This window comes from Mus caroli, chromosome 4, assembly GCF_900094665.2.
Source record: "Mus caroli chromosome 4, CAROLI_EIJ_v1.1, whole genome shotgun sequence".
Taxonomy (NCBI): Eukaryota; Metazoa; Chordata; class Mammalia; order Rodentia; family Muridae; genus Mus; species Mus caroli.
In genome coordinates, this window is record NC_034573.1 from 101793333 (window position 1) to 101812399 (window position 19067).

The 19067-nt window shown below is 38.1% G+C and overlaps 1 protein-coding gene across 1 annotated transcript in view; it reads left to right on the top strand.

Annotated features, from left to right (window-relative positions):
• Positions 1–19067, top strand: part of Faf1 (Fas associated factor 1) — a 301118-nt gene that overhangs the window by 27035 nt on the left and 255016 nt on the right. The window contains exon 2 of the mRNA XM_021160394.1: positions 6781–6849. Within this exon, the coding sequence (XP_021016053.1) occupies positions 6781–6849 (69 nt within the window). The remainder of the gene's footprint in view (positions 1–6780; positions 6850–19067) is intronic.

Consider the following 19067-nt stretch of genomic DNA (forward strand, 5'->3'; position numbering starts at 1 on the left):
TAGTTGTGTCTCATGACTTATCTTGAGGAGCTGTGAACAAATTCAGTATAGATAAGGAACTAATAATAGACCAAGGACACACTTCTGTTTTAAGTCTAGCTTTGTGGACCAGGAGTTTATTGGGGTTACTTAAAGGAGCATGAGCGACTCTTTTGTAGAGCTGCCTACAAGTTACACAGATGATGTAACTTTCCACTGCAGTCATCCAGTGATGTAGCTTTTGTGAGTCATTTGAGATGCAGCTGCCTTAGAGTCACCTGTGCTGTTGTAAGTAGCTCCAGTAAATGCATTGGTTCATCAACTGAGACTTGGGTGGATATTGTTGGTGCCCATTGGCATGAATATGTTTGCTCATGAGCAACTAGGAGAAAGATTGTGCATCAGGAGAAATATACTAAGTATAATATCCATCTCTCTCTTTTAACTCATTTAGGAGGGATCAGGAATGGACAGAGAGAAAGCTAGGTAACTTTATGAAGCAATTAATAAGGTAAGATATAGTTAAGTGGAAAGAAGTCACTATAGACAACCACTTGGGAGAAAAAGAGAAGGACCTGTTGTCATGCTCCTCATGCATGTGTTTTGTGCCATTCACCTGAAATACCTCAAACAACTAGTTAATGTGTTAATAGTTTTACAGATTTTGAATAGATTTTCTTCATTGACTGTCTCCAATCCAAAAGTCTACAATTTCATTTTCCAAAATGTAAAACATTTTGAGTATCTGATGCTGAACAGATTTTAGCATTGTAACTTACTGGATTCTCAGAATAGGGGTATTCAATGGATGAAGGACTTTCAGTCTTAAAATCTGAGTCCTTTTTCTTTTCCTTCTCTTCTTCCTCCTCCTTCTCTTTCTCTTTTTATTGGCATTTGTCAAATGAAATGTTAAATGTAAAGTAAACCTTTCAGATTATTTTGTTTTGATGCAAAAAGTCCAGTAATTTTGGAGAAAAGTTTAATAGTAGGTTGGCATGAAGACATTAAGACTTACGGTGGGCATTTGGAGGGTAACATTGATTTTGGTCAAATAGTTTTGTTTAGAGGAGAATATTCACAAGTGCATTTTTTTCTCCTCTGGTCTGTATAAATTTTGTGTACTTATATGCCTATGGTATCATGAGCAAAAGTCCCTCTTTGATGCATTTGAAAAATGAATAGAAAGTTCTAATTTTAAGATACTTCTAGGATTTAATCATAGTTGTTAATATTTGTTTTTGATATTTCTATGAAACATCCTCAAGTAATGAGAAAGGTTGGTTTTCTTATCAGAAATTCATGGTCTGATCCTTTGCTCTGTAGACTTAAGCATTATACTTTATATTTGTTATTGTTCAGTGGTAATGTTCTGGGGAAGTGGCTCAGAATAGCAGCTTAATTGGAGACTGATGTTTTCAAAAATGATTTATTTTTATTTTATGTATATGTTCGTTTTGCCTGCCTGCATTATCTGTAGCACATGTGTATCTGGTATCCATGGTGGCCAGAATAACATATCATCAGATCTTTTGGAACTCGAATTGCAGATGATTGTCAGCCACCATGTGGGTCCTTAGAAGTGAGATACTCTTAATTACCCGGTTATCTCTCCAGCCCTGAGATGAATCTTTTAAACGAGAATTGTGTGTGTGTGTGTGTGTGTGTGTGTGTGACCATGCACACTCGAACACAGGGTCTTGTTTCTCCCAGGCTGGTCTTGAACTGCCCATGTACTGACCTTGAACTCTTGATCTTCTGATCTTGAATAACTGGCTTTGAACTCCTGACTCCCTAGTGTTGGGATGTTTTCATATATTAAACAGAATATTAATTTACAAAGGAGTGGATACTTAAATGTTGAGCATAATATTTGTAATCATTATATATGATACCTTCTTCTGGCATTAGCATTCCAGAGAAACCAGTTTGGCCATCAGTAGGTGAATTTGGTAAGCACTGAAGCAGAATAAACTATGAATTGTTTTGTCAGATGGTAAGTCTAGAGAAATTCCTGCTCCATTTCTATGTTTGAATATTCACACCATTGTTTAGTACTCTTTTAGGTGGTGTGTGTGTGTAATAGAGACACACTGAGAGAAATATATAGAGAGACAGTCACACTATATCCAGCCTCTGGTTTGGAACATTATCTGTAGACTAGGTTCACCTTGAACTCCCAAGAGATCTATATGCCTCTGCCTCCAAGGTGCTGGGACTAAAGTGTGCATTGGCTCTATTAGTATCTTTAAGATACTGTAGCTTTTAATTTTTCAAAACCTACTTTTAATAATGGTTCTTAAATGCTTTAACCTCTCTTCTATCCTATCACCTGTCAGAGGTAATGGAAAAGAAAGGTTATTATGATATGCAGGCGCGTGGACCTGCTTAGAAATGGTTCTTTGGAGCAAATCCCATCTGCGTTTCAGGAAATCATCAGTTTAGTTCAAAGGTCAGCAGGGGCAGTTTGATTCACTCACAAACACTTCACATATATACCAGCAGTTCAGTAGTTGGGGTAGCAGTAGTGGTGGCAGGACCTAGCAGGGGCACGAGTCAGCAGGAGGGATTTAGACCAGGAGACACCAGGAGAAGTTCTCTGCTGTGCCTTTCTCAACAAAGTGGTGAAGATCAGTGAAGATTTGAGACCGAGAGGCATTGCAGAGCTGGTTGTACAGCAGACCAAACCCCTGTCACTGTCCGTTGGGTCCTATTTATACTTTCTCCAAACATAACTTGTCCTCTACCAGTCTTACCTCACCACAGTGTCTTCCTTAGCACGTGAGTCTGTTTTAGCAACGCTCCATGTGAGTCTGTATCAGTAGACATCACTTGGCTAATTAGTCTTCGGAAGTAGCAAGTAGCTGTGGAACCTCTTGGGGATTTTTGGTATGTTTCTCTCTATGAAGTCAGGAGTTTAACAACACATGTAAGGTGAACCAATACATGCGTGCTGATATCGAAGAACCCTTCATCATGCGTCCTTTCATGTGCTTGCTTTAGCAAAACATCCTTTCACCTGTGTATGCTTCAGCAAAACATTCCTTCACAAGTCTGCTTTAGCAAAACACCATTCAACACAACTGACTTTCCAAAGAACCCTTCAGTTTCCACTTCAAGATACCTTTGTAGTGATTATTTTGGAAAGTAATAGACAAATTCTGATTTTAAGATTCCCTTCTTTCCTTCCCCTCATTCCCTTCTCTTCCCTCCCTCCCCCCTTTCTTCCCTGGGTTCTGCTATAGCTCAAGCTTGAGGCAAGCTTGTTATAAAGCAGAGGATTACTGATCGTCATGATCATCATCTTCATCATTAATTTATGTATATGAGTGTCACCTGTATGCATGTCTGTGCACCATGTGTTTCTTGGAGGCAATAAAGGGCACTGGTCTTGCTGGTTTTGGAGTTACAAGCCACCATGTAGGTGTGGGAATTGAACCTTAGTCCTGTGGAAGATCAGCAAGTGCTTGTAACCAATGAGCAATTTTTCCAGTTCCAATTTTATTATTTTCTAATTATGAGCTTATGTGTGTTTGTGTGTGGGGGTATGCAAGTGTGTGCAGGTGCTTTCAGAGGCAAGGGACATTGATTTCCTGGAGTAGGAGTTACAAGTGATTTGTGAACTACCTGATGTGGGTATTGGAACTGAAGTTGGGTTCTCTGGAAGGTCAGTAAGTGTTTTTAACCATTGAGACATCTCTCTAGAACTCTTTTTTTTTTCTTTTTGTTATAAAGTTATATAATGAATATGTAATTAGTGAAGTCCTGTATTTTCTTTATATATTATTAGTCAAATGTAATTACTGTTGTTGTAACCCTGTTCATGAAAAGAATGAAAATGAAGTACTTTGGGATTTCATTAATAAAAACTATCTAGAAATGTTACGGTTTGCAATTTGTAAGGATACTTGGAGACATGTTTTAAAAGATCTTAAAACTGTGTAGCTGTTAACTGACAACTTTTCCCAAGAACACTAAATTTCATTGGATTTTTTTAATTTAAAAATTTATTTATTCTCCCTCTTCCTTCCTTCCCCTTCTCCCCTGCCCCCACTGTGTGTGTGTGTGTGTGTGTGTGTGTGTGTGTATGCATGCCACATTGCATGCGTGAAGGTCTGACAATCTTACAGGACTGGGTTCTTTTTTCCCCAGGTGGGTCCAGGGATCAGGCTATCAGGCTTGGTGCCAAGCTGCAACGTTTGAGCACCTTGAGAACAATACATTAGAAGTTACTGTAGGAATAATTGCTGTGTACTGTGTGCAAGCACTACCTGTCAGTACATGAAAAAGAAACTGGGGTGTCTCAGGATTATGAGATGTAATTTCTTTTTACATGCAGAAACAACCTTTAGTTTTCATTCATTAGTTATTTAGAGCCTGTTGGGTTAAAGTATTCCTTTAGAGGCTTAGTGTGATGAAATGCATTATGATTTTCCCAGAAATGGGATTGTTTGACAGGAAAGTTGCTTTTCCATACATTTCTCAGATAGTTAAAATTCTTTGACAAGCGCTAGGACTATTTCATAAGAAAGAATGAAATTTGGAAGACACATGGAAAGTGTTAATGAAGTAGACCATCTCTGTGAAACATACAAAGTATGGGATACTACTCGTTCCTATCAGCCGCACAGGTCTTTTAAAATATGTGGAACATCTTAAATATATAAGGCGAGGCATCCTAGAGTACTCAGAGGAGACTGAAGGATATTGCTGAACACAACTTTAAAGGAAGCTCCAGTAGTAATCAGTTATTTCCAGGTATATCAGAGAACAAGGCTCAAGAATATTTACAGAGATATCTAGCACCCAAATATGAAAAAGTCATAATATTTGGACACAATCGTAGGTTATCAAGCATAAAGAATCAGGTATTGACACATAATCACAAGGAAATTCAATCACTATTCAATGTATCTATTACTATAAATAGATTTATAAATGATAGACTTAGTAGAAATGGTCATTGAATGATACTTCTCTGTTGGACAGTCCTGGTTTTTATAAGAAAGGCTGAGCAAACCTCAGGGAGCAAACTCGTAAGCAGCATTCCTAAATGGCCCCTGCTTTAGTTCCTGCCTTCAGGTTCCTTCCCTGCTTGAGTTGCTCACCTCTTCATGGTGGATTGTAAGCTGTAAGGTAAGACAACCCATCTCCTCCTCTAAGCTGCTTTTGGCCATGGTGTCTTTATCTCAGCAATAGAAAGCACACTGTGACATGCCTTAAGCATCTTCTGTGACTTTCCTGAAGTGATGGACTGTGACTTAGAATTGTGATTTAAAGTAAACTTTTCCCACTAAGTTGCTTTTGTCAGAGTACTTTATCACACCAACAAAAGTGACACCAGGACTGTATCTTTGAAACATTGATTTCTCTTTCTTAAAATGGGCATAGTAGCCAGGCAGTGGTGGCGCACACCTTTAATCTCAGCGCTTGGGAGGCAGGAGGATTTCTGAGTTCGAGGCCAGCCTGATCTACAGAGTGAGTTCCAGGACAGCCAGGGCTAAATGGGCATAGTAGCTACTTCAAAAGATTTGTAAGAGGACTGAATGAAGTGTGAGTTACTTGGTTCACATTAATTTGTTAACTTTTTAATGTGTAAGAATTTTATGAGGCATATGTTTAACACCTGAGATTATTGAGAGGATCAAAGACTTGATCATAATAAAGGCTTGGCTCATAATAAATGATGTGCTAGTTAGTTCTGAATGTTTGAGTTTTATGCTTATGGTAACAGATTGGTTTTGAATGTTCTTTATGGCTTCATATTCATAATTCGAGAATTGTGTTACTTGAATGTTGTATATTGTGTTTGGATAGTTAAATTTTGTTTCCTTGTTTCCGAGTATTAGGGAAAAATGCAAAGGCATTGCCTCCAGCAGGTGTTTCTGTGCCTGTCTCAGAGTTCTATTTCGTGACTTTCTGCTTGTTTGTTTGTTTGTTTGTTTGTTTGTTTGTTTTTGACTTGGAACTCACTATTCAGTCCATGATGGCCTGGAACTCAACAAAGATATGCCTGCCTCTGCCTCCCAAATTCTGGGATTAAAGACACACACCACCATTCCTGGTCAGAAACTATATTCATTCATTCATTCATTCATTCATTCATTCAATTGTGATTGTGTGTGTGGCACGCATGTAAAGTCAGAGGACAACTTACAAGACTTGTTTCTTCAAGATCAGCAAGATGGACTACATCGATTTATCTTACAGAGTGGGAAGGGTATAGTGGGGGCTGGGGGAGGGGAGCTGTCTTGTTGTCTGGAAGGGGGAAAGCAGACTGAATTCTTGGTGAGTCATCCAGCCTTTGTGGAATAGATGTTGTCTGTGACACTCCCTCCCCTTACGGTCTCTGTGACTTCCTTAGACCTGTAGTACTGTAATGTGCAACAGCTTCCTCTCAGCTTCTCCTTTATAGTTAAATGTTCTGTCTGAGGTTGGATATGTAGTTTGTGGTGGCTTAGAAAAACATTCTAAGCACAAAATAAATGTTTCTAAGCAAAACAAACAAACCAAAAAACAAAACAAAACAAAAACAAAAATAAAAAACCAACCCAAGACTTGTTTCTCTTCTTTCATAATGTGGATCCCAGGAATTGAGCTTAGGTCACTAGGGTTGGTGCCTTTACTCACTGGGTCCCTGCCTGGCTTACTAAGACTCATGTATAAACTACTCAGAAGTATGAGCCACTGAATAGCTTGACTTCATTTATATATGTTACAACTTAAATTATGTCTTATACCCCTTATGTTTTAAGTCTGATCCTATTTCTAAAATATTAACATATGTCTTTGCTTGTTTTTTAGGCATGTACTGGTATTGAAAACATCGATGAAGCTATTACACTGCTTGAGCAAAATAACTGGGACTTGGTGGTAAGTGTTCTTTGACCTATGTTGCAACTATATGAAATCTTGTGTTTTTTTTTTTTTTAACAGGGTTTCTCTGTGTAGCCCTGGCTGTCCTGGAACTCACTCTGTAGAACAGACTGGCCTCGAACTCAGAAATCCGCCTGCCTCTGCCTCCTGAGTGCTGGGATTAAAGGCATGTGCCACCACGCCCTGCCTCTAACTATATGAATTCTTGAATGGCCTTAACATTTATTGTAGGTTGGCTCAGCATACCATAACCAATGTAAAACTTAGGTGAATAGATATATCCCATATTCATTTTTAGTTTGAAATTGTAATTTATCTCAATATTAAATTATTGGGTAATTTTGAATATTTGGATAATTGAAATGATTTAAAAAGTTTTCCTTTTTCTTCTCTCTGTGTCTCATGGTCATCCCTTTGGATGAGGACTCAGTGTCCTGACTGATGAGCACTAGTCTGTGCTCTCTTCTTGCTTCCTGAGGCATTGCTGATGCTCACTGCATTTTAAACAGTTAGTTAAGAATTAGTAATTTACTGTGTTTTCTTTTTGAATTGTGGTTATTTTATCATAAAGATGGTTTAGTTTTTAAAAACTTTTTGGTGGTAACAGAAGGGAAAGTCTAGCATAACACTATATTTTCATACCTTGCAAGGCAAATCAGAAATTTGTATTAGAATAGATTTGTATTGGAACTACACTTCCATTAAGGTGGTATACATATCCCTCAGTCTCTTGGAAATGCTAAAGTAATTGAAATCACAATATTTTGTTTTTGTTTTTTGTTTTTTCAAGACAGGGTTTCTCTGTATAACCCTGCTGGCTGTCCTGGAACTCACTTTGTAGACCAGGCTGGCCTCGAACTCAGAAATCCGCTTGCCTCTGCCTCCCGAGGGCTGGGATTAAAGGCGTCAGCCACCACTGCCCAGAGAAATCACAATTTTGAAATGGTGTTTTTTCTTTATTTAGTTTGCTCTTTTTTTGAAACAAAGTGTCCTTATGTAGTTCAGCCTGTCCTGAAACTTATCAGTTCAGATTGACCTCAAATTCCTGAGTGCCGCTAGATTCCAGGTGTGTTCCATTGTATCTGCCTAGAAGTGATAATATTTAAAAGTCAGAATTTAAGATGTATGCTTAACCCTCCAAGGTAATATTGCTCCAACCTCTTTCATGACCCTTATAAACACTATCAAGTTGATTGCTTATTTTTCTTTGACTTGTATTGTTGCATACATATAATGTATAAACATATATACACATATGCATGAATGTATTATGTGCTTATACAAAAATATAAATAGTCCATTTTGTTGTTTGTGTGTATACAGTTCCAGGGTTTACCACTCCACACTGGAAAACAAACAATTGAGATTATCCTTCTAATGTCATTGAAATACAATCTCATTGATAAATAAAAGGGCTTATTATGTTGGCAAAACTGCATACGCACAAAAAAAAGATGTATGCTTAAAGTGAGATTGTATGCTCGCTTTTATATGTTACATGAACTTAGATAGTTCTGTCAGTGCATTATATAGACATTCTTTTGTATTAATAGTGTCTTCACGCAATGTAAAATCTCACTGTAAAAGTGAGAAGATGAAAAATTTGCAACCTGATAGTTATTGGTTGAGCATTCCTAGTCCATAAATCCCAAACCCAAATGTTAAAAAGTTAAAACATTTTATTGATCACATGCATGCCACATTGAAAGTTAAAGATGTTGGATCAGGTTGAAGTTCATATTTTTTGATTAGGAATGTTCAAACAATAAATACTTGTGAAAACTGAAAAAAGTTATCTGAAAAAATTTTGGGTCTAAATATTTCATATTTCTACCCGAAATCTCTTTTAATATAACTCATAGTTCAAAATATTCATTTCAAAGTTGTATGTATATTACAGTTGTTTTTAAAATTATGTCAGAAAACTTTTACATTGAGAGGATTCTTTTATATTAATATTTTTATAACCCATATTTACTTACTATTACATTAACATTTTTCTATCTATCTAAGTATGGCTGCTCATTTTGTAAAGGTTTGCATAGTGATTCATGTTGTTGTAGTATAACGGTTTTACCATTCTTGGTCTGGTGGGCATTTAAGGTTGTTGCAGTACTTTGCAATATTGTAACCATTACTGTATAAAACATCCTTACATATGTGTATTGTATATTCAACCTATTTCTTTCTAGAAGAAACCAAACATACTCAATTTATAACTGAATTTCTGTGTCAGACTACATGACTATTTTAGGGGTATGGATACGTAAAGCCTAGTGAACTTCCAGATTTTATTATTTACATTCTGCTAACTATGTGGAGATGGCTCTTTTTACTTAAATCAATGTTGCTGCTGTCCTCTCCCTTCTGATTCTGTTTCTCTGTCTTTATTTCTTGTCTGTCTGTCTGTCTGTCTGTCTGTCTGTTGTGTATTTTGGTACAGGAAAATTGAAAAATATTTTGCTGTCTGACATGGATTCATGCTTCACACTGACCATTTTATATCCTAAGATTCATTGTTGTAGACGACAGGTTCACCATGGGTACAGTGGTGAGATCACGGGAGCAGCATTATTTGTGCTGATGCTTCTGGGCTACTTGTCTTGAAACCTCTTTGCAATAGTAAATATATTGTTTTATTTAGCCTATGTATATTTGATGTATTCTTCTGGTCAAGCTGATAAGAATCATTGGGGAGGTTTAAAGCCCACCAAGCCACTCTTGACTGGCAAAGCCAGAAAGAATAAAGGAGAAAGAAAAGGAAGACCAAGAATAACGGGCTGTGCATTGATGTGGGGATTTACAGTTTAGGAGGGGGTAGGGATCTTCATCTCCTTTTCTACTGGCTTGCATTCATTAATTTTAAAGTTTAAGATGTTTATTGGCTATGAATATTGTCTTTTTTTTTTTTTGGTTTTTCGAGACAAGGTTTCTCTGTATAGCCCTGGTTGTCTTGGAACTCACTTTGTAGACCAGGCTGGCCTCGAACTCAGAAATCCACCTGCCTCTGCCTCCCGAGGGCTGGGATTAAAGGCGTCAGCCACCACACCCGGCGAATATTGTCTTAATATGGCCTTTCAAGAGCGTAGCACAAGAATTTTTCCAGATGATGTTGGTACATGAGTGATAAGGTGCTTTTCATGTATTTCTGACTAGCTTGATTCTGGAAAATATTGTCAAATACCCTCTTTTCCTCCTTCCTCCCTCCCTCCCTCCCTCCCTCCCTCCCTCTTTCCTTCTCCCTCCTTTATCTTTGTCCTACCTTTTCTGGTCTCGATTCTTTATTTTCTCTCAGGTTTCTGGGGTATTGAAGCTGGGTCTTAGGCATAGGAGGAAAGTTTTTTATCACCAAGTTACGCCTCTTTATATATAGTGTTTTACAACTTTAACTTTTTCATTTGAAATCATCTTTTAGCTAGCAATATATCTTCCACTTTTATTTTCCTTTGCAAGTTGTGGTACTTTTTTTCCCCACTTGGTGCATTTTACCATTTCTCCTCTTTTTATACATTATTCATTTAGTGTGTGTGTGAAATGAAACTTAAGTAAGTGACGTAGCACATTACTAGTTCAAACTGTCATGGAACTTTTAATATGCTGTACTCCATTTTCTGTGTTTATTTTGTGTCTGAATTAGGACTGTCATTGGTCTACATTTCATAAATTTTATAGAACATTTTTGTAATTTAAGATTTTAACTTAGGGTGTCTTTAAATTTTCACATTTTTATCACTTACACCTTTATTTTATGCATAATTATTAGAGAACTATAAAGAAATATGTGTTTGGCACTGCAATCAGGAATGTGGTGAGCTATTATATGAGAAACTATTATAATGAAAAACTTATTCATTGTCTGTTTATGAATGTCATAAATCTAGTTTTTTACTAGATAGGTATGATGAATAAAAAGATATGTCACAAGATGGATGTGGTTGCATATACCCCTAATCACATCCCTCAGGAGACAGAGGCAGGTTGATTTTTTTTTTTTTTTTTTTCCAGTTTCAGGGCAACTTGCTCTATGTAGTGAGTTCAGGGCCAGCCAGGACAATGCAGTGAGGCCCCGTCTCCACCAAATAAGGAAAAGGAAAAGGAAAAAGGAAAAGAATGTAACACAGTGATCTCTGGTTTTCGCTCATTATTGGTTCACCCTGTTAATTTTAGGCATGTGATAAGGCAGTACACCATGGCAGGAGCACATTGCAAAAGAAGTAACTATCTAGTACCATCCAAGGAACAAAATGGGGTTGGTTCCCAGTCTCTTCTTCAAAGGCACATTTTCAACCATGTAACTTCCTTCTGTTATGCTCCGTTTTGTATAGGTTTCATGATATGCATTCCCCTGAGATCTTGGATGAGGGGGACAAACTTCCAAATCCTGTTCCATGTCTGGTTCCAAAAGGTGTAGGCAGCTCTGCCTTTTGTGGATACCAGGCTTGAATCCACTCCCTGTGTGCAGCTCTCCTTAATAGTGTTTCATGTCTCTGGCTATGTAACATCTTGGGAGTCTCCATTGCAACTCAGGCTTCACTTCCACAGCTTCATGCAGTGGCATCTCATGGCTTCTAGGCTGGGACTTCTCTGTCAGACATTGCTTATTAGCCTTGTGGCTCTTTGAAACTACGTTGGAAGATGTCACTACTCATTTGCTTGTGTATCTTTGCCATGTGGATGACACTACCAGTTCATCTGCCAGCTTAGGGTGGACCCTCACTCCCTTGAATCACCTTAGCAGCAGCTTTTGATTGCATCCTCCCTTGGGCTTTCCTTATTACTTAGCTCCTTTTGTTGTCTGCATTGTAGAATGAAGATCTTTTCCCCATTGTGTAAGCTGTTCTTTTGTTCTTTTTCTCCTTTTCAAAATTTTTTTTATTAGATATTTTCTTCATTTGCATTTCAGTGCTGTCCTGAAAGTCCCCTATACCCTCCGTCCTGCCCTGCTCCCCAACCCACCCACTCCCGATTCCTGGACCTGGCATTCATTCCCCTGTACTGGGGCATATCATATAATCTTCGCAAGACTAAGGGCCTTTCCTCTCATTGATGGCCAACTAGGCCATCCTCTGCTACATATGCAACTACAGACACAAATTCTGGGAGGTACTGGTTAGTTCATATTGTTGTTCCTGTTGTTTTGTTCTAATGATGGTGTCCTTTGCCTTAAAGAAACCTTTTAGTTTCATGAAGTCCCATTTATTAGTTGTTGATCTTAGAGCCTGAGCTATTGGTGTTCTGCTCAGGAGGTTGTTTCCTGTGTCAATCAATTCAAGGCTATTCCCCACTTTCTCTTCTATTAGATTTATTGTATCTCATTCTATGTTGAGGTCTTTGATTCACTTGGACTTGAATTTTGTGTAGAGTGAAAAACATGCATCTATTTACAGTCTTCTTCATGCAGACATCCAGGTAGACCAGCACCATTTATGCTTTCTTTTTTCCAGTGTATGGTTTTGGCTTTGTCAAAAATCAAGTGTCCATAGGTATAGGTTTACTTTTGGGTTTTTGATTCAATTCCATTGATTAGTTTGTCTGTTTTTATGCCAATACCATGCAGTTTTTACTACCATTGCTGTGTGGTACTGCTTGAGGTCAGGGATGGTGATTCTACAAGTTCTTTTATTGTTCAAGATTGTTTTCACTATTCTGGGTTTTTGTTTTTCCATATGAAAATGAGAATTGCTCTTTTAGGGTCTGTAAAAAAATTGTGTTGGAAATTTGTTTGGAATTGCTTTGAATTGGTAGATCGCTTTCTCTAAGATGGCCATTTTCATAATGTTAATCCATGGATCTGTGAGCATGGAAGATCTTTCTATCTTCTGGTGTCTTCTTCAATTTCTTTCTACAGAGACTTGAAGTTCTTGTCAAATAGGTCTTTTTCACATGATTGGTTGGAGTTAAACCAAGATATTTTATATTACTTGTGGCTATTGTGAAGGGTGGTGTTTTCCTAATTTCTTTCTCAGCCCATGTATCATTTGTATAAAGGAGGCTACTGATCTTTTTGAGTTAATTTTGTATCCAGCCACTTTGCTGAAGGTATTTATCTCTGGTAGAATTTTTGGGATCACTTATGTATATATAGTATTTTGTCATCTGCAAGTAGTGATACTTTGACTTCTTTCTTCCAATTTGTATCCCTTGGTCTCCTTTTGTTGTCTTATTGCTCCATTAGAACTTCAAGTACTGTATTAAATAGATACACAGAGAGTAGGCAGCCTTATTTTGTTCCTGACTTTAGTTGAATTGCTTTAAGTTTCTCTCCATTTAATTTAGATGTTGGCTATTGGCTTGCTGTATATTACCTTTGTTGTGTTTAGGTATGCACCTTATATCCCCAATCTCTCTAAGATATTTAACATGAAGGAGTATTGGATGTTGTCAAAGGCTTTTTCAGCATCTAATTAAATGGTCAAGAGTTTTTTTTCTCTTTAGTTTGTTTATATGGTGGATTGCATTGTTATATTTTTGTATATTGAATCGTCCCTACATTTCTGGGATGAAATGTACTTGATCATGGTAGATGATGTTTTTGATGTGTTTTTGGATTTGGTATGTGAAACCTTCATAGGGTATTTTGCATCAGTGTTCATAAGGGAAATTGGTCTGAAATTCTCTTTCTTTGTTGAGTCTTTGTGTGGTTTAGGTATCAGGGTGTCTGTGGCTTCATAGAATGAGTTTGGCAATTGTATAGGTTGGTTTTGTGTGTCAACTTTACACAAGCTGGAGTTATCACAGAGAAAGGAGCTTCAGTTGAGGAAATGCCTCCATGAGATCCAGCTGTAAGGCATTTTCTCAATTAGTGATCTAATGGATCAAAGGGTTCATTGTGGGTGATACCATCCTGGGCTGGTAGTCTTGGGTTTTATAAGAGAGCAAGTAGAGCAAGCCAGGAGAAGCAAACCAGTAAGTAAGGTCCCTCTCTGGCCCCTGCATCAGCTCCTGCTTCCTGACCTGCTTGAGTTCCAGTCTTGACTTCCTTGGTGATGATGTGGAAGTGTAAACAGAATAAGCCCTTTCCTCCCCAGCTTGCTTCTTGATCATGATGTTTGTGCAGGAATAGAAATCCTAAGACAGCAATGTTTCTTGTTTTCTATTTTGTAGAGTAGTTGCGTATTGGCATTAGCTCTTTGAAAGTCTGGTAGAGTTCTGCACTAAAACCATATGGCCCTGGGTTTTTTTTTTTTTTTTTTTTTGGTTGGGGCATTTTTAATGACTGCTTCTATTTCCTTAAGTGCTATAGGACTATTAAAATGGTTTACCTGATCATGATGTAACATTGGTAAGTGGATCTATCAAGAAAATCATCCGTTTCATTCAGATTTTCCAATTTTGTGGAGTACAGGCTTTTGAAGATTCTTTGAATGTGCTCAGTGTTTTCTTGCGTATGTGGAGGCTTACTCTGTGACTGACTATGTGGTCAGTTTTGGAGAAGGTTTTGTGAGGTTCAAGATGTTTGGCTAAAATGTTCTGTAGATATGTCAGGTCCATTTGACTAATAAGTGCTGTTAGTTTCATTATTTCTCTGTTTTGATGACCTGACCATCAGTAATAGTGGGGTGTTAAAATCTTCCACTATTATTGTGTCTTGTTTGATTTGTGATTTAAGCTTTAGTAATGTTTCTTTTATGATTGTGGGTGCCCTTGCATTTGGGGCATAGATATTCAGAATTGCAGTGTTATTTTGGTGGATTTTTTTTTCTCTGATGAGTATGAAGTGTCTTTCTCCATTTTTTTTTGATTAATTTTGGTAGGACATTTATTTAGTTAGATATTAGAATGGTTAATATACAGCTTGCTTCATGGGTCTGATTGCTTGGAAAATGTCTTTGCAGCCCTTTATTCAGAGGTGATGTCTATCTTTGTTGAGAAGGTGTGGTTCTTTATGCAGCAGAATACTAGATCCTGTTTTTGTATCCATTCTGTTAGCCCGAGTCTTTTTATTGGGGAATTGAGTTCATTGACATTGAGATATTAATGACCAGTTGTTAATTCCTTTTTATTTTGATGTTGGTGGTAATGTGTGTGTGTATATGTGTGTGTACACACATATACATACATACACACACACACACACACACACACACACACACACTCTTCCCTTTCCTTGGTTTTGCTGGTGTGGAGTTATTTATTTCCGGCATTTTCTTGGGTATAGTTATCCTTTTTGGGTTGGAGTTTTCCTTCTAGTATTTCTGTAGGGTTGGACTTGTGGATAAATATTGTTTAAATTTGGTTTTGTCCTGGAGTATCTTGTTTTCTCCATATAAGGTAGTTAAAAGTTTAGTCTGAGATGACATATGTGGTCTCTTAGAATCTGTAAGACATCTTCCCAGGCCTTCTGACTTTTAGAGTCTCTGTTGAGAAGTTGAGTATAATACTAGTAGGTCTGCCTTTATATGTTACTTGTTTCCTTTTCCCTTTCAGCTTTGAATTTTTTTTTTTTTTTTTTTTTGTTCTGTGCATTTAGTGTTTATTTTGTGGCTGAAAGATTTTTTTCTGCTCCAAATCTTTGGTCTTGAAAGCTTCTTGTATGTTTATAAGCATCCTTTTCTTTAGGTTGGGGACATTTTCTTCTATAATTTTGTTGAAAATATTTTCTGGTCCTTGGGGCTGGGCGTCTTCTCCTTCTATTCCTTTTATTCTTAGGTTTGGTTTTTTTATAGTGTTCCAGTTTTCTTGGATGTTTTGTGTCAGAACTTTTTAGATTTAACATTCTCTTTGGCTGATTTATCAATTTCTTCATATCTTTTATGCTTGAGAGTCTTTTTTTTTTTTTTTTTTTCTGAGACAGGGTTTCACTGTGTAGCCCTGGCTGTCCTGGAACTCACTTTGTAGACCAGGCTGGCCTCGAACTCAGAAATCCGCCTGCCTCTGCCTCCCGAGTGCTGGGATTAAAGGCGTGCGCCACCACCGCCAGGCTGAGTCTCTTTTATATCTCTGTCATCCTATTGGTGATGCTTGTATCTGTAGTTTCTGTTGTTTTCCCTAGGTTTTCCATCTCCAGGATTGCCTCTGTGTTTTCTCTCTCTCTCTCTCTCTCTCTCTCTCTCTCTCAGATTTATTTATTATTATATCTAAGTACAGATGTACCAGAATAGGGCATCAGATCTCATTACTGATGGTTGTGAGCTACCATGTGGTTGCTGGAATTTGAACTCAGGACCTTTGGAAGAGCAGTCATTGCTCTTAACCTCTAAGCCATCCCTCCAGCCCCTAGTTTGTGTTTTCTGTATTGCTTCGATTTCCATTTTCAGGTCTTGAACATTTTTATTCATTTTCTTCACAATTTTATTGTATTTCTTTAAGGGATTTATTCATTTCCTCTTTAAATGCCCCTGTCATGTTTATTAGATCATATTTAAGGTCTTGTGCTTCAGCTGTGTTAGGATATCTAGGGCTTGCTGTAGTAGGAAAGCTAGGCTCTGGTGGTGCCATATTGCCCTTGCTCTTGTTGATTGTGTTTTTGCACACGCCATTAGCCATCTGCTTGTCCCTGGTGTTGACTGGATGTACCTGATACTGGCCAGACTCCTTGGAGAGCAGGCAGAGTCATGGGCCTGACAGTGGAATTCAGGAAACAGCATGCTGCTCACCTCTGCTGTGTATGTCCTAGGCAAATCTTGGGCCCCTCAGACCTCCTCCGTCAAGGCAGGCAGACCTGTGGACCTTATAGTTTGGAACTCAGGGGACATAGCTCAGCTCACTGCTGTTGATTCTGTCCCAGAGGGACCTTGTAGGCTTGGGATTGGAGAGGAGGGGTCTAACCTGTATGTTTCTGGGGATAGGTAGACCTGCTTGTGTTGGCCAGCAGTGCTGCAGGCTAGGTGATGGAGCTCAGGGAACCATGTGTGATACTTTTTAAAGCTTTTTCAAAAGCTTTACATATTTTTTCAGACTGTCCTATGATATTTAATTTATTTCTATTGCTGACAGTGGTTTAAACAAAATACCAGAGCAGGAAAGCCAGTCTTTCAGCAACACCTGTAAATGTGATGACTTCATAGATCTTTCTGCTGCTTCCAAAGATTAATTGACATACATCAGTGTGTACTTGGAAAAGAAAATAGTATGTAGTAGTTAAAATTCCTACATAATTTTTTTAATTATTGCCACCAATTTTGAAGAGCACAGTGCTATTCAGTAGAAATTAATCTTTAAATAAATAAAGTTTGGCTTATAGTTTTATGTTTTAAAGAAAGATGTTAATATATAAATTCATATATATTGATATTTATTTTTTAAGCTTATTTATTTATTTTATGTAGATGAGTGTCCTGTCTTTAAGCATACCAAAACTGAGGAATAGATCCCATTTTAGATTATTGTGAGCCACTATATGGTTGGTGGGAATTGAACTCAGGACCTCTGGAAGAACAGTCAGTGCTCTGAACTGCTGAGCCACTCCTCCAGCCCATATTGATATTATTATTATTATTATTTCTTCTTCTTCTTTCTTCTTTCTTCTTTCTTCTTTCTTCTTTCTTCTTTCTTCTTTCTTCTTTCTTCTTCCTTCTTCCTTCTTCCTTCTTTCTTCTTTCTTCTTTCTTCTTTCTTCTTTCTTTTCTTTCTTCTTCTCCTTCTCCTTCTTCTTCTCCCTGTTTAGTTTTTTGTTTTTTGAGACAGGGTTTCTCTGTGTAGCCTTAGCTGTCCTGGAACTCACTCTGCAGACCAGGCTGGCCTTGAACTCAGAAATCCGCCTGCCTCTGCCTGGCTGTTTTCTTTTTTCTTTTTTTCTTTTTTTGTTTTTTTGAGATAGGGTTTCTCTGTATAGCCCTGGCTATCCTGGAACTCATTTTGTAGACCAGGCTGGCCTCGAACTCAAAAATCCGCCTGCCTCTGTCTCCTGAGTGCTGGGATTAAAGGCGTGCGCCACCACGCCTGGCTGTTTTCATCTTTTTAATGAAAATATTTTTGAAGTTTTATTTGACTTATTTTAAATTTGATGTTTTAGCAGTTTTTGTGCTTCAGATATGTTTATTTTTATATCTCATTGATTTTGTAGGAACTCAACTTCTCTTAAATATCTACTTGCTCTATTTCTTAAAAAGAAAAAAAAAAGCAATGGTAAAAATCTCTCCACATTTTTAAAAACTGGCAACATGACTACCACAATCGAGAGAGCTGGCCCCGTTCCTTCTTTTGGGAAGCACTGTGGATCTGGCTTTGGTGGCGTTGATGCAGGGAAGCTGGCCCCACTCCTCACCAGTTGCATTTCTCAGGAGAGCTGGCTCTGTCCCTCACCTGGGCAGCACAGTAGAGCTGGACCTGGTTTGTGGAGCTGGAGAGCTGCTGGGCTGGCCAGTTTAGTTTCCACCCAGGCCTAGATTGGGGGCCTGGAGTTGGCTCACTCCAACATAGACCCCATTGATGATCTGCTGGAGTGGGTGAAGGGCTCAGTCCTAGATCCAAAGCTTCAGGATCTCCATGACACAGGGCAACAACAGATTATTTGGGAGTAGTCCAGGTGAGGATTCAGTATTGATAGTGTAACCGAAGCCAGAGGCCTTGAACCAGACTCACTGTGATGAACACTTGCAGTCAAGCTGGGCAGAAGAGTATTCTGTGTGGTACACCACGACAACATCTCAGCTTCCATTTCTTTTTTGTTTTCTTTTTCTTTTTGTTTGTTTTCGAGACAGGGTTTCTCTGTGTATCCCTGGCTGTCCTGGAACTCACTTTGTAGACCAGGCTGGCCTGGAACTCAGAAATCTGCCTGTCTCTGCCTGCCTCCCGAGTGCTGGGATTAAAGGCCTGCGCCACCACGCCTGGCTCAGCTTCCATTTCTTTACCTTTTTTTAATTTCTATTTTTATTCATTGTTTTCTTACGGGGTGGGGTTGCAACGGCTGAGGGCAATATGAAGGATGGGGAGATGGGTGGAATTGGGTGCATGAACTGAACTTCATAAAGCATCAATAAACAACTGACAACATAGTTCCATAGTTTTTTAGATACCCATTACTGTAGAGTTAATTACCAACATACTTGTAATTATTTTTGGCTATGTATACTTCAGTTACAGGAAATTGAATAGTGGTATTCTCATTCTCTCTCTCTCTCTCTCCTTTGTGTATATTTGTCTGTGCATATGTGCTTGTTTAAATGTGAATGGGTGCATAAGTGTGGGAGTACATTTGAAACCAAAGTTTCATGTTGGATCTCTTTATCAATTGCTTTTTTTTTTTTTTTTTTTTTTTTTTTTTTTTTTTTTTT